The 13,381-nt window shown below is 34.1% G+C and overlaps 1 protein-coding gene across 2 annotated transcripts; it reads left to right on the top strand.

Annotated features, from left to right (window-relative positions):
• Positions 1–366: 366 nt before the first annotated feature.
• Positions 367–8,397, top strand: LOC112278363 (uncharacterized). 2 transcript variants are annotated; one of them, XM_024511714.3, is made up of 19 exons: positions 367–587; positions 1,064–1,083; positions 1,706–2,112; positions 2,320–2,481; positions 2,674–2,739; positions 2,955–3,104; positions 3,358–3,471; positions 3,642–3,743; positions 3,877–4,062; positions 4,292–4,381; positions 4,552–4,686; positions 4,860–4,982; positions 5,133–5,218; positions 5,611–6,001; positions 6,131–6,352; positions 6,492–6,569; positions 6,717–7,106; positions 7,307–7,685; positions 7,822–8,397. In XM_024511714.3, the coding sequence occupies exons 3-19, from the start codon at positions 1,819–1,821 to the stop codon at positions 8,118–8,120; spliced, it is 3,267 nt and encodes a 1,088-aa protein (XP_024367482.1). In that variant the 5' UTR covers positions 367–587; positions 1,064–1,083; positions 1,706–1,818; the 3' UTR covers positions 8,121–8,397. The 2 variants fall into 2 exon arrangements, with proteins under 2 accessions (XP_024367482.1, XP_024367491.1); XM_024511723.3 differs by lacking the exon at positions 1,064–1,083.
• The last annotated feature ends 4,984 nt before the right edge of the window (positions 8,398–13,381 follow it).

Genomic DNA, 13,381 nt, shown 5'->3' on the forward strand with positions numbered 1-13,381 from the left:
AAGCAATCAGTTTGGATGTTGTAATTCTCGGTACGCATGCTGTTACTTTTGAGTGAAAAAAGTAACATGAAAAGCGGCATTAGTTAATATAATTTGACGTGAAGTGAACAATAGACACCTATTACTATGGAGCTGACATCGAGAACGCGCGGGAACCGGTCGAAGCCGTTGCCCGCGACCTGTTCCCGTAGCGTCGAATTACTGAAGGAATTTCAAAGGCAGCCGGATGCCGTCCCTGCGATTCCGGGAGATATTGCCCGTCGATTATGTCTTTTCCCAATCGACGGCCACGAGTCTCTTTCCCGTGCGTTCTGGCTTCGCCAATTTCGGAGGCTCTCGATGCCAGCTCCCCCCATGTCTCTTGCCTACACTGCCTGCTTCCATTGATCGTTCGTTGAACGTGTTTTCTTCGATAGCTTCTCATTAATCGTCCGTTGTAGGGTTTCCAACGACCGAACTCCACCTTGCTATTTTCTTCTTTGTCCCGCTAAGGTCCGCGTTGGATTGCTTTGGAGCTTCGAAGTTACGAGGACTGTCTCGGAGCTAGTACCTCGGAGCTTGGTTTGTTAACAGGAAAATTTGAGAAGGTGAGTTGAGCTGTGGGGTTTTAAAATTATCATAAATATCGAGCGCAATATTATTGTGTCTTGTGTTGACATTAGAATGGATTTTCAATGGTACTCTAGCAGCTGCATGGGAAGAGCGTCTGTGTTCAGCTGCTTTTGTTGCCGTTGACAAATTTCTGTTTGTGTTTTTAGTACGAAGAGAAACGTGTTATAGAGCTAGTCATTAACAAGGGATTTTTTGTCCTTTTTCGGATGGTTTAGTTTGAGGGTGTAACGGAGGTTTTAGGTCGGTTCGAGTACTTTGCCTTCGAGAGAGGGTTTCCCCAGGGTTGTTCATGCACATGCATTTGATCGTGATGAATTGCCTTAATTTTTCTTGGTTCCTTTGGAGCTCCTTTTGATGGAATGTACGTTCGTAGGTTAGCTTGGGGCGAGGTTCATGAATCCCAGAGTTCATTTATTTCGTGTTTTTAAGGTCTTGTCTTCTCACAATGCAGATTTGGGATCGAAAGACAAGGTAACGTTTCAGATGAAGGCTTAATGCTGTTGTTGCATACATTGATTATTTCCTCTAGCGTTTTGCCGTCCTCTCAAATGCTGAGTAGGCATGAAGCGGTGGAGCTGGTGAAGTGGGGTTAATTCTTTTTTTTTCTTTCTCGACATGTAATAATGATTTTTCCCTAATCAGCATCGTCAAGAATATTACTCACAATGTTAAATTGAACAAAATATATTGCCAAGTTCAAAATGCGGAGTAGAGCAAACTTTTGTGTCTTTTTTGTGATGCAAACTCATGCTTGAGTTATTATCACGCCTTAAATTCGAGTATTTGAATCTCGCCTCACGCCTTTCTTCGACGGATTACGGCTTTTCTGCGAAGTGATCGAACTCTCCTGTTTGTATTTAAAATTTTGTTAGTGATGAAGGGGTTGTTGTCACTGTCATCTAGTATCACAGTTGTTGTCTGCAGTAGACAACTACTTGGTATCCATTTCAGAGAATCTTTCAGGTCCAGCAGCATTTGTTACGCGTCTTCACTTATTGATCAAATGTGTTCAAGCTTAGCTGATGCTGTTACTTGCCGTCACATAGTCTGTGGTTTTGGTCATTTACTTCTAAAATGATATTTTCTTGTGCAGGTTAATGAAAGATCTAATACAGGAGCTCAACTCACTGAATCGGGTGGAGTTTTGAGAGGGGCTCATCAAACTCCATCCACTGTTAGTACAGGAGAATTGGTTAAGCTAGCAAGATGATGTCCAGATTTGGTTTTCGGACTCCCCAAAAACCGCCCAAGCTCGATGAGCCTGAACCGGAGCCTGAAAAACCAGTTGTTATACAAATGAAGCGGCCGCAATATGCAACCCCCACCATGAGTGGCGCAGGTGGTCCAGCTCGCCCTCTAAGGTTGGTGTACTGTGATGAGAGAGGGAAGTTTAAGATGGATCCTGAAGCGGTGGCGGCCCTACATATGGTGAAAGGTCCGCTTGGTGTAGTAGCTGTGTGTGGACGTGCTCGGCAGGGGAAGAGTTTCATCTTAAATCAGGTTTGTTTTGCGCGTCGTCTCTGATACATAACAGGGGCACCGCTGCATTTTGTACTCCTGTGTATGTCTATGTTTAATCCGATCATAAAAATAGTACCCTCCCAGTTTCTTGACCCTGTCACATCCTTATGTATTTCAGTTCGTAAATCTTGATATACTGTAGTAGTTTCTATTAGTGAATACGTAGCGTTGTTTGATTCTTTACAGCTTCTTGGACGGAGTAGTGGTTTCACTGTCGCACCCACACACAGACCTTGTACAAAAGGTTTATGGATGTGGAGTTCTCCTTTGAAGAGGACAGCACCTGATGGTAGTGAGTACAGCTTGTTACTCCTGGACAGCGAAGGGATAGATGCTTATGATCAAACGGTAAAATTTTCCTTCTAGACTCGATTTTAGTATTTCTGACTTTCCTGGCTTGATCCGATTCGTTGGAAATGGTTCTATGCATTTCTTTTATGTTAATATATTTTTTTGTTTCCATATGAAGAGTGTTTTGTACATGAAGTTTGTTTTTGATTTGGAGTTCTACTCATTGCCGAGCTTGTGTACACTGGACAGGGAACATATAGCACACAGATATTCTCCTTAGCAGTCTTATTGTCGAGTATGTTTGTTTACAATCAGGTAAGTCCTTTGCACAGTGATCATATTTTTCCTCAGTGATTTCCGTTGTTTTCTATATTTGTTCAAGTACCTTCTCATACATAACCTGGACGATCTTCTACAAATTCTGGCGGAATCACATAGCATCAGCATGTTAGGGACTCTGATATAATTTTCAGAAGCTTTTGTTTAGGTTCATGCAATTTTTACCTGATGTATTACTCTGGCTTCAATAGATGGGTGGAATTGATGAGGCAGCACTAGACAAATTATCTCTTGTGACGGAGATGACCAAACATATCCAAGTTCGAGCATCATCATCTTCTCAAGCAGCTTCAGCTTCTGAGATCGGACAGTTTTCTCCTCTTTTTCTATGGTTGCTTCGGGTGAGATATTTGTCTTCTAGTATCTTAGGTTTTCTGGATCTGATGGATAACTCACAGTCAGCAATGGCTTTGAATGAAAACACTTCTCTCGACTGTAGAAAGATGCATTGTTGTGTTTACATTGTGGTAGTTGTCTTTGGTTCATAAACTTGTTGGTTTTTCTGTTATAGATTATTTATTTATTTATTTATTTCTTTACTTTTGTCGTTTTTCTGATAGTGACATAATTGAGAACCATGTGTATTCTGCGCAGGATTTCTATTTGGACTTGACTGAGGATGGGCGTCGTATCACTCCAAGGGATTATTTAGAGTCAGCTTTGCAACCCATTCCTGGATCTGGAAAAGCCATTGCTTCAAAAAACGAGGTTAGTTCAGTTCATTCATATTTGTTAGCCTTTGTACTGTTGCAATCAAACCCAAGCCCAGGCCTCTACGGCTGCTGAATACGTTTAATTTTATGGTCCATTTGAAAAATCCAGAGTTAGTCGTGTTCATTGTAAAAGAAAATTAATTCGTTGCTTGGTGATATCTTCAGATACGAAATTCTATTCGCGCTCTGTTTCCTGAGCGTGATTGTTTTACACTTGTTAGGCCCTTGAACGACGAGAAAGAGCTGCAGAAACTTGACCAAATAAATGTGAGCTTGACTACACTTTCCTGATGTCTGTAAAGGGTACCATATTAATCTTTTTAGGAACTCTTGAGACTTTGTGATTTCAAGTTAATGCTGTAATGTAGCAGCAGTTTTTCTTATGGTGCTGGTCGTACAGATGGAGAAAATGCGGCCTGAGTTCAGAGCAGGACTAGATGCTTTGACGAAATACATATTTGAAAGAACGAGACCAAAGCAGCTCGGCTCTCTTGTGATGACTGGACCCATGTTTGCTGGGCTAACACAATCCTTTTTGGATGCGATTAATGCTGGTGCTGTTCCCACCATAGCAACTTCTTGGCAGGTTAGTCCTTATGGTTTTAAAAAATGTCGTGGATCAGTTTTTTCAGTATACTAATCTACTGTCTTTATTCATTCACATGCTTCCTGTTCTCGCTTGTTTATTAAAGCATCACTGTGCTTGGTTAGGCTTAGTTAAGAATTGCCTAGACTACAAGGAGTTGCACGAAGCTAGGATTGGGCGGTTGTGTGTTGATTTATTTTCCTGAGTATCGACTGGGTTGTCTGAGTAGAATGTGGAAGAGAACGAGTGCCGACGTGCCCATGATATGGCCGTTGAGAAGTATACTCAAGTCTTCAACAAGGATGTCAGTTATGATGAGGTGAGAGATCATCACTTTGTTGTAAATTTCTTGTATATCGCTTCTATATTTCCTAGTTGGCTACTTTAAGGGAGACGCACAGGGTAAAAGATCGAGAACTTCACGATATCAACATGCTATGCTTAGTAGATGCTGACTGGCCTTTGAATGTTGGTATCACTGAAATGGAGGCTGCTCTTCAAGAAGCACAAGAAGAAGCTGTTCAAGCCGCATTTTCTGTTTACAACTCCGAGGCTGTTGGAAATGGACCTGTTCGAAGAAATTACGAGAAGCAATTGCACGCAACTCTTAGAAGACAATTTGAGGTACATTCTCATGATCAAAATGGATCTATTGTCCAATGCTTGTGCATTTTTAGATCGACCTTCCGTAGCTTTTGAAGGTTTTTTATTTTTATTTTTATTTTTATTTTCTGTTCTCCATACCTCAAATTTCTCTTTAGAATGACACTTCATTAATTTCGTGGGATGTTTTGCAGGAGTTTAAGCGGAAATCGTCTATGGAAGCTGAGCTTAAGTGTTTAAGAGCAGTGGGGACTATGGAAGAGAAGCTTCGAAGTGCTTGCAATGCTCCTGACGCAACATTTGAGTCTGTTATCAAGGTGTAGTGGTGATTGCTACCCCTTCTTCAGGTTTTTTTTATTTTTATTTTCATTTTTATTTTATTTTATTTTATTTTTGTTCATCTTGAAGTTGTCTCTCATCATTTTCAAAAATGAGGTTCATAATAATATGAACTTTTTCTTTTGCAGGTTTTGGACGGAATGGTGGCTGAGTATGTAGCTCAAGTATCTGGTTCTGTCAAGTATCAGAAACTTGTCCAGTTCATGCAGAAAAGGTATAATTTACAATGTTTGATTTTATCATTGTTATTATTATTATTATTATTATTATTATTATTATTATTATTATTATTATTATTATTATTATTATTATTATTATTATTATTTCTTCTTTTGATTGTTAACATGTGCAATGAGTCACCGTAATAGTGACACTACGTGTCGTTGATAATTTTTTACCTTTTTAGATCGTGGTCTAATACCCTTTTGTTCCATGCGATTACGCGAGTAAGACTTTCTGATGAAATCCAGGATTAGTTTCGTCTCACATTTAAATTAGGATCTTGCGCATATTTACTCAGTTAATATCGGTCTAGCGACGATATTATCAGGTTAGAACTTATCTTCTTCTCTGCGTGGATTTGACATAGTTTCTGTTGGATTCCAGTTTAGCTGGTCCCATACACGACCTTGTGAAGCGAGCAAGTGATAAAGCAGCAACAGAGTATCAAAACCTTGTATTGAAAGGGCGATCAATGGGAGAACGTTTGGCTTTCTCAGCTAAACAGACTGAAGCTGCTCAACGCGATGCTCAAGACTGGAAGAAGCGATATGAAAATATCATGAATGATTATAATAGAGCTTCTGAGAATGCAGCTGCTCAATATGCTAACGTACAGAAGAAAGTTACTTCCCTTGAGGAGAAGCGTGCCACTCTTTTAACTCAGCTAGAGAGCGCCAAGAAGGAGGCTTTTGACTGGCAGAGCAAGTATGAGCAGAACCTTTCTGTGCAGCGAGCTGAGACTGATAGACTGAACTCTGAGGTTGCATCTCTCCAGGTGAAAAAAAAAAAATCATTTCGTCGCAAGTATCGTTATCAGTGACGTTAAGTATCTTTGGGATCCATCTTCCAGTGCTGCAGTGCTTCGAAATGTTTTATTTATGTGGTATGGTCATATGACTTACAGAATCGGGCTAGTACCGCGGAGGCAAGGTTGTCAGCTTTGAGAGAGCAGTCAGAGTCAGTGAAGGCAGAAGCTGCGGAATGGCAGCGAAAGTATGAGACGGTTGCTGCTGATACTAAGGCTGCTGTTGAGAAGACAACCGCGCAAAAGGAGCGAGCATTGAAGCAAGCTCAACTGCGCGAAGATTCAATGCGCGCTGAATATACTGCGAAAATATCTGAAAAGGTATAACCCTCCGTTCATTTCCATTTCCATTGAACTAGATGACCTGGAGGTAAAATGAAATTCATGCATACAAGTTCTAGAATATCCTCTACTTGGCTGGAAATCATTTACTGAAACAAGGGAAGCTTTTTTTTCGCAGGAGCATGAAGTGAAGGAATTGCAGGCGAAATTGGAGCAAGGGGAGTTCCGCATCAGTGGTCTGAATACCCGCTTGCATGTAATGCACCCTGAGCTTTTTGTTATTCCCATTGATTATATGAAAGTGTAAGCAACTATAAATTAGGTTATTCTTGGTGGAATTTGAGAACTATCGTGTTGAGTTCTGGAGACTTTTGACAATAGAGTGGATTTGCGTACTTTGCAGGAGCTTGAATTCAAAACATCTGACCAGTCTGAAGAGGTTATAAACCTACGGTCGGAGCTAAAGCGTGTACAACATGAATTAGAAGGCACAAAGTCACAGTCTATTTCTCTTAGAAGAGACCTAGAGAAGGCCGAAGAAGACAAGTCACATGCGGAACAACGCATGAATGAATGCATCAGGAGGATGGAAGAAGCAGAGCACATGAAGAAAATAGCAGAACGTGATGCAAAGCGTGCAATTGAAGCTGCGGAAAAGTCCCGTGCCGAAGCAGTCGTTGAAGGGAGAGAGAAGTTAGAGACACAGAAACTGGCTGCAGAGAGAATGACAGAAGTTGAGCGTATTCAACGGCGGTGTCAAGTCCTAGAACTGGAAAGGGATGAATTAGTCCAGGTACCAATTACATGTGTTCGCTGTTTTTGTTACGTGCTGTGCATCCATTTATTCATGTTTTTAGTGTAACTTGTGTTGTTGAGGCTAAATGATTTGCTTGTAGGTAGTCACTGCCAACTTGAGTATTATCATATACGGTCTATATATGGCTTCTACGCTCACTGAGTTTTTGCAATGCTTATTGCAATGGGTATTTTTAGAACCTTGAAGAGACCAGGCATATGCAGCAAGAGGCATTCTCTAGGGTCGCTGCATTGGAAATCCAGCATGAAGAAAGAGAGAAGGAAATGGAAGATTTGCTATCTTCTTCACGTGAGCAGCGTGCGAAGACAGTGGAGGCTTTTGAGCAGTTGTTGGCCAGTGAAAGAGCTGCTAAAGCTGAGGCAAGCCAAAGAGCCGAGTCTCTTTCAGTACAGATTCAACATATGCAGGGCCAGATTGATAATCTGCAGGGACAACTTACAGCAGTGCGCAACCACGAAACAGCTTTGGAAACCAGAGTCCGGGGTTTTACGGACACACCTCCTGGCAAGTCCCCAATGGGCCCCTCTCGTAGCAAAAGACCCTTCCAAGATGAAGGTGTGTTTTTGCTATCTCGCAACGTTTCTCTTAGTATCGTATGTTTGGTTTCATTTTGATTGGAGCTGATATGAGGTTTTATGTTTGTTTTCGGTCTGCATGCTATTTTCATTTACTAATGATGTATATGAACCAGGATTCGAGACTTCCGCACCGGATTTTGACAATGACAGCAGTGCCTTCAAGAGGAACAAGATGGATCATCATTTCGACAACGGTAGTAACTTGCATGAGGGTGATGAAGGTGGCAGTGCAGCGACCTCTAGCGAGATAGTTGAAACTACTAACTACCGGAAGTTGACTATTGCAAAGCTGAAGCAGAAGATGACAGAAGCTGGGTTTGGTGCCGAAGTGCTATCCACTCGAAACCCTTCAAAGAAGGACCTCCTTGAAATGTATGAGAGATTGATTCTCAATAAACCTCCTGCTCATTAAAACGATAGATTGCACACTGCGACAGTGCCTGCAGGTTCTGGTGACGTGAGCGACATCTAGCTTTAGTACGTTTTGGTTTACTGTAGATCATTGACAAAATTGAATTATTTTCTCATCAAATATAAGGATTAGGCAACAACTTTATTTAGCAGCTGGGTTTGTAGGTTCTTACAATACGCTATGCTTGTTCCAAAGCGTTCGCTAGCATCGAGTGTACTTGTGTTGTATTCTTTGTAAAAAGGTAATGTGTGCTCTTGCACATTCAATTTCACTGCTATATATCTCGGTTTCTTTAGAATTTCTTTAGGTGATCCTTATTGATATGTGGTTATTGAGTTGATTACATGTCAATTAGCTTTAATACCCAGTTGCATTGCTGTAAGACTAAGAGTAGGTTGAAACTCGGTTGTAATTTATGAAGCTATCAATTAAATCTATGAGTTTTAGAAAGGACTTTTTACTGAGTGAATGACAGTTGTCAAAACAATCATTATGTCATAGTCAGTAGTGTTTTTTCTCGTGTAGGTAATGATATTTGTCACCCCATTTTAGCTAATGATGTCTGAGGTGAATATATATATATATATATACACACATATATATGACAAAAAGGAGTATCAGTTTAGCACTACTAAAACATACATTGAACTTGTTTTATTTGGAAGATAACTATGTCTACAAAAATAAAATTAATAACTATTCTTGTTAACTTTCTTCAAGTTGGTCATATGTGGAACTAAAACTTAGCACAAATATTTGTTTTGTACATATTTGAACTAAGTAGTTTAAGTGAAATATTTTGAAGGTATGAAAAAAATGCAAATAATGAAGCAATTCAAAAAAATTTAAAAATTAATAACAATTTTAAGACATTGTTTGGTAAGCAAGTAATATATTGAAAAAAGTTGGATTTTATTTGTGAGATATATAACATAAATTTCAAAACACTTAACACAACACAAATTAATAATAATAAACTATAAAATAAAATAAAAATTAGTAAAATTTATTTAGAATAGGTCAAATTATAAAATAACATCAATTATTGAAGACAATAAAAAATATACAAAGGTTTGAAAAACAATTGCCAAAAACAAGAACTTTAAAGTTGCAAATAAATAAGTAAGACATATATTAAAATCAGGTAGCTAAAACAAAAAATAAAATATGTATGTTTTAGAAGAAACTACAATGACTATTATCAAAGACAATAAGATTGAAGATTCTTAAAACTAGACTGGAGGCACAAAAAACATTGACAATAGTAAAGAAGATCTCATTCTTGCCTCAATTTATACTATCTTATTACAGAGCTACATAACAATACCTTATAGATCAAATGATACATGTATAACTTGTATTTGATGTATAGTATAAGTTTAATGTGCAATATATGGCCAATTGGTTGACCAAGTTTTTAAACTACCTATCATACAAATGTAGAGTCAAATCTTCATCTATGAAACTTCTAAGAAGCTTTGTAACAAGATATTAATAATTTAATCTACTTTTATCAATTTCTACCTAATTTTACTTATCCAATTAAATATATTAGTAATTATAGATATTTGTGATATATATTTTTATTTTAGACAATAACTTCTACAAAAACTATCAAATTGCTTCATAAGTTGATGAAGTCCAACATTTGTCAAATGGTGTTAACAACAAACTCTAATCTTTCTTTTGCATGAAGGTTATCAATATGTCTCTTCAACCATTGATAACATTCCATACCAAAGCAAAAAGACCACCTAATTATTTGATCATTTTGAGGGTTTTATAACCAACTTCAAATAATAAATTTTGCATTCTATCACATATAGTACCACCTCTAATAGTGTCATCATGCATCATTAGTCTTTTTTAAGATCTTAGTAACAAACATATTATATCTTACTATCTATTTTTTAAAAAATATGTTTTTTCTAAGAATCTTCATTAAAATTGCAATATTTTTTAGGTTTGAACAATTTAAGTGCAACATTTAGAAATTCTGCAAAAAGACAACTATTGAGATGAATTTGCTAACTATTGGTATTCTATATTTGCAAAGAAATTCTACAAATTAATCTTTAAACTTGTTTCTCCTTCATTTATAGCATTTTATTGTGAATGGTTAGTCTTTGGTTTTAATGGATATACTTAATAAAAAAAAAACATATAAAAGTTCAAACATATTTGCTAAATTTTCACATGGCTACCATTTGTATTCATTAATATCATATTAATACTAATATACAAGATATTCTAAATCATTTTGGCATTGCTTTAAATCCAAGACTTTTTTCAATTAAAACTCTTAATTGTTGTTGACTTCTAGTAATAGACATCATAATTGTATTCTTCTTGGTATATCCACCATCTAATTAGATTATAAAGAAATACATAAAAAATAGATTTAATTTTTAATGACTTTGTTAGATGTATTGAAGATGCAATGTAGTTAATTTGTTTACGACTAGAAAATAGACTAAGTCTATAAAAATCCAATTTATTACAATGACAATTTGTTTTGATATTACAATAGAGTATCACATTTTATTATCAACTTGGAATTGAGATTATTCTTTTAAATAAAAATTTGTGTTGATCTTTTGTTATTTTTGAGCTTCATTTGATTGTATCTTTATTGTTGTACATAACATTAATAAAAAAAATTGCCATATCTTTTATTATAAGATTATTAACTTTTAAAAAGTTAAAAATATAAAATTACAAATAATAACCATAATTAGCACATAATGGTAATTATTTACTAAAAAAATATATTTATCATTGTAAATAAACTCTCCAAATCATGAAAAATTTGTCCAATTATCTTGATGATAGATAATAATATATTGCAAATACTACTCCAATACTTGATTTACTTGCTTAGTTTGTCTATTAATTTAAGAATATAAGGTTGGCAATAGTTTTATGTTGACCTTCAACATTTTATATAGAATTCTCTAAAATTAAGATAAAATATTAAAACTCTTTCTTTGATATTATATCTTTTGAGAATCCATGATAGCAAAAGATATTGTCAAGAAAAAACATAGTGGTTTTTGTTGATGTGATAGTTTTTGTACATGATACAAAATGCACCACATTATTTAAGCAATCTAGTATCAAAATATAGAATCATAAGAACTTGAAATTAAAAGATTGCTAATAAAATCAATAGAAACAAATGATTATGATTTTTTTGATATGGATAAAGTCTATAAGATCAATGACAATGAGTCTTTGACCTTAAACAAATATCATATGATTGCATAAAATTGATTATTATTTTTTTATTTGAAGCAATTAATTTTTTTTTGAAATTAACTTCAAAGTGTTAAAATATCCAAAATATCTTGTTGTAGAGAAATCATGATAAGTTAGAAGATCAAATAATTGTGATTCACTTTTTAAGATATATATATATATATATATATATATATAAATGCATCCTATAAAATAGAAAATTTTATTCTTAGATTCAAACTTAGAAGTATGATGATACTCAAAAGAATTTTTTTTAATGCTATATATAAGAAGGTCAAAGGAAATATTTAAATAATCATGATTAAGAAATATTTAATCAACTATTATTGTTGATTTATATAACTCAAACGTGAAATTTCTCTAGTTTCAAAAGAATTATTTTTATTGATCATAAGTTGCTTCTTGTACTTTGGTATAAGAAAAAAAATATCTATATAAAGTATCTTATGATTCTTTTTTTGACCAATTAATAATATCAAATATGATTTTAGATAAAAATATGTTCTAATGGATTTGGCAACAATTCAAGATATATGTTGATATAAAATACTTAAGATTCTTATCATCAAAATATACCATCATTAGAATTAAAGCTATTTTCAAATGATAACATCTTTCTTGAAATGAATCTATAATTGTAAGAAGATATTTTTGTGGATTTCATAATTTATTTTTGATTTCTAAAACAATTCTTAAATAAAAAACTATGAAATGAAGTTTTTGCTTTATTTATTTTTTTGACAACATTACACCTAAAGTAAAATTTGGTTCATCCATTTTTTTTAAAAAAACATTTCAATAAATAAATTTAGTATAATATTAGTTTTGTAATAAATATTGTTAAAAAACTTGAAATACTTTATAATTTCTTTAATTTAAGTAAGTTTTTTTTATAAGTCAAATGTGTAAGTAAAATTATAAATAAAAAGAAGTTCTTAAAATAAATCTCATAATAATTTTAAAAATATAAAAAAAGATTAAAAATTATTTATTATTTTTGATATTTTTTTCAAATCCATGGTAGTTTATATTTTTATTAGATCCATTATAACACCATAAAAAATTGACTTAAATTATATAAACTATTCATTTTTTTAACCTAGCATAGAATCTTTCATTTCTAAGTTTATGAAATACAAAATAAATATGTTGCTTATGTTTTATATATTTTTAAAATGAATCAAATTGCGTGATTTTTTTTGTATTTTGACAATTAGGAGTATGGTTATAAAGGTATTATGATATACTTGTTTAATTCTTAGTTTTGAATTAAAAAATTTGATTATCACTCTTCATAGAAAATTCAATTACTGAACTTAATGTTTGAATGTTAAGTAAGTTCATCATCAAATCATTATGTCATATTATAATTCATAAAAAAATTGGTAAATAAATGAAGAATAATCCTACTAGATATTAGTTTTTAGTTTGTTAAAATTATGAAGTATATAATAATACAATATAATTTATTTAGCATAAGATCATAATCTTATTAGTTGCAACACAAATTACATCATGCTTTCTAAATATGGATTAAATTTTATCTAAAAAAATTCCAAATTATTCAATAATGAATCATATTATTTTAGGAAGGATAAAAACTATAATAAAGCATTTTTTTTTTGATGAACCTAATCTTTGATCTTAAAATTGAGTAGTTTTGATATTGAAGCTCAATTACTAATTATAATTGATTGATAAATCCTCACAACTTTGATCTTGTACCATCAAAAAATTTAAGTAAGAAAATATTTTATTTAATATAGGTGGTAATGCTTGTAAGATGTTCTACCATATGAGAAGTTATTTGTAGACATGTAGATATTGAAGTAGCTTCATTCATCTACACATCTTCTATTTTAATCAATTTTAATGGTATTTTTTGTAATAAATTGAGTTGATGCATTACAAATACTAATACTTTGATTTTTTTTGAATTTGTGCTACTATATTATATATTTTTACAAACTTGGCCATGATAATAGAATAAAAAAATATTGCAT

Source organism: Physcomitrium patens, chromosome 2 (assembly GCF_059467195.1).
Source record: "Physcomitrium patens ecotype Gransden chromosome 2, ASM5946719v1, whole genome shotgun sequence".
Lineage (NCBI taxonomy): Eukaryota > Viridiplantae > Streptophyta > Bryopsida > Funariales > Funariaceae > Physcomitrium > Physcomitrium patens.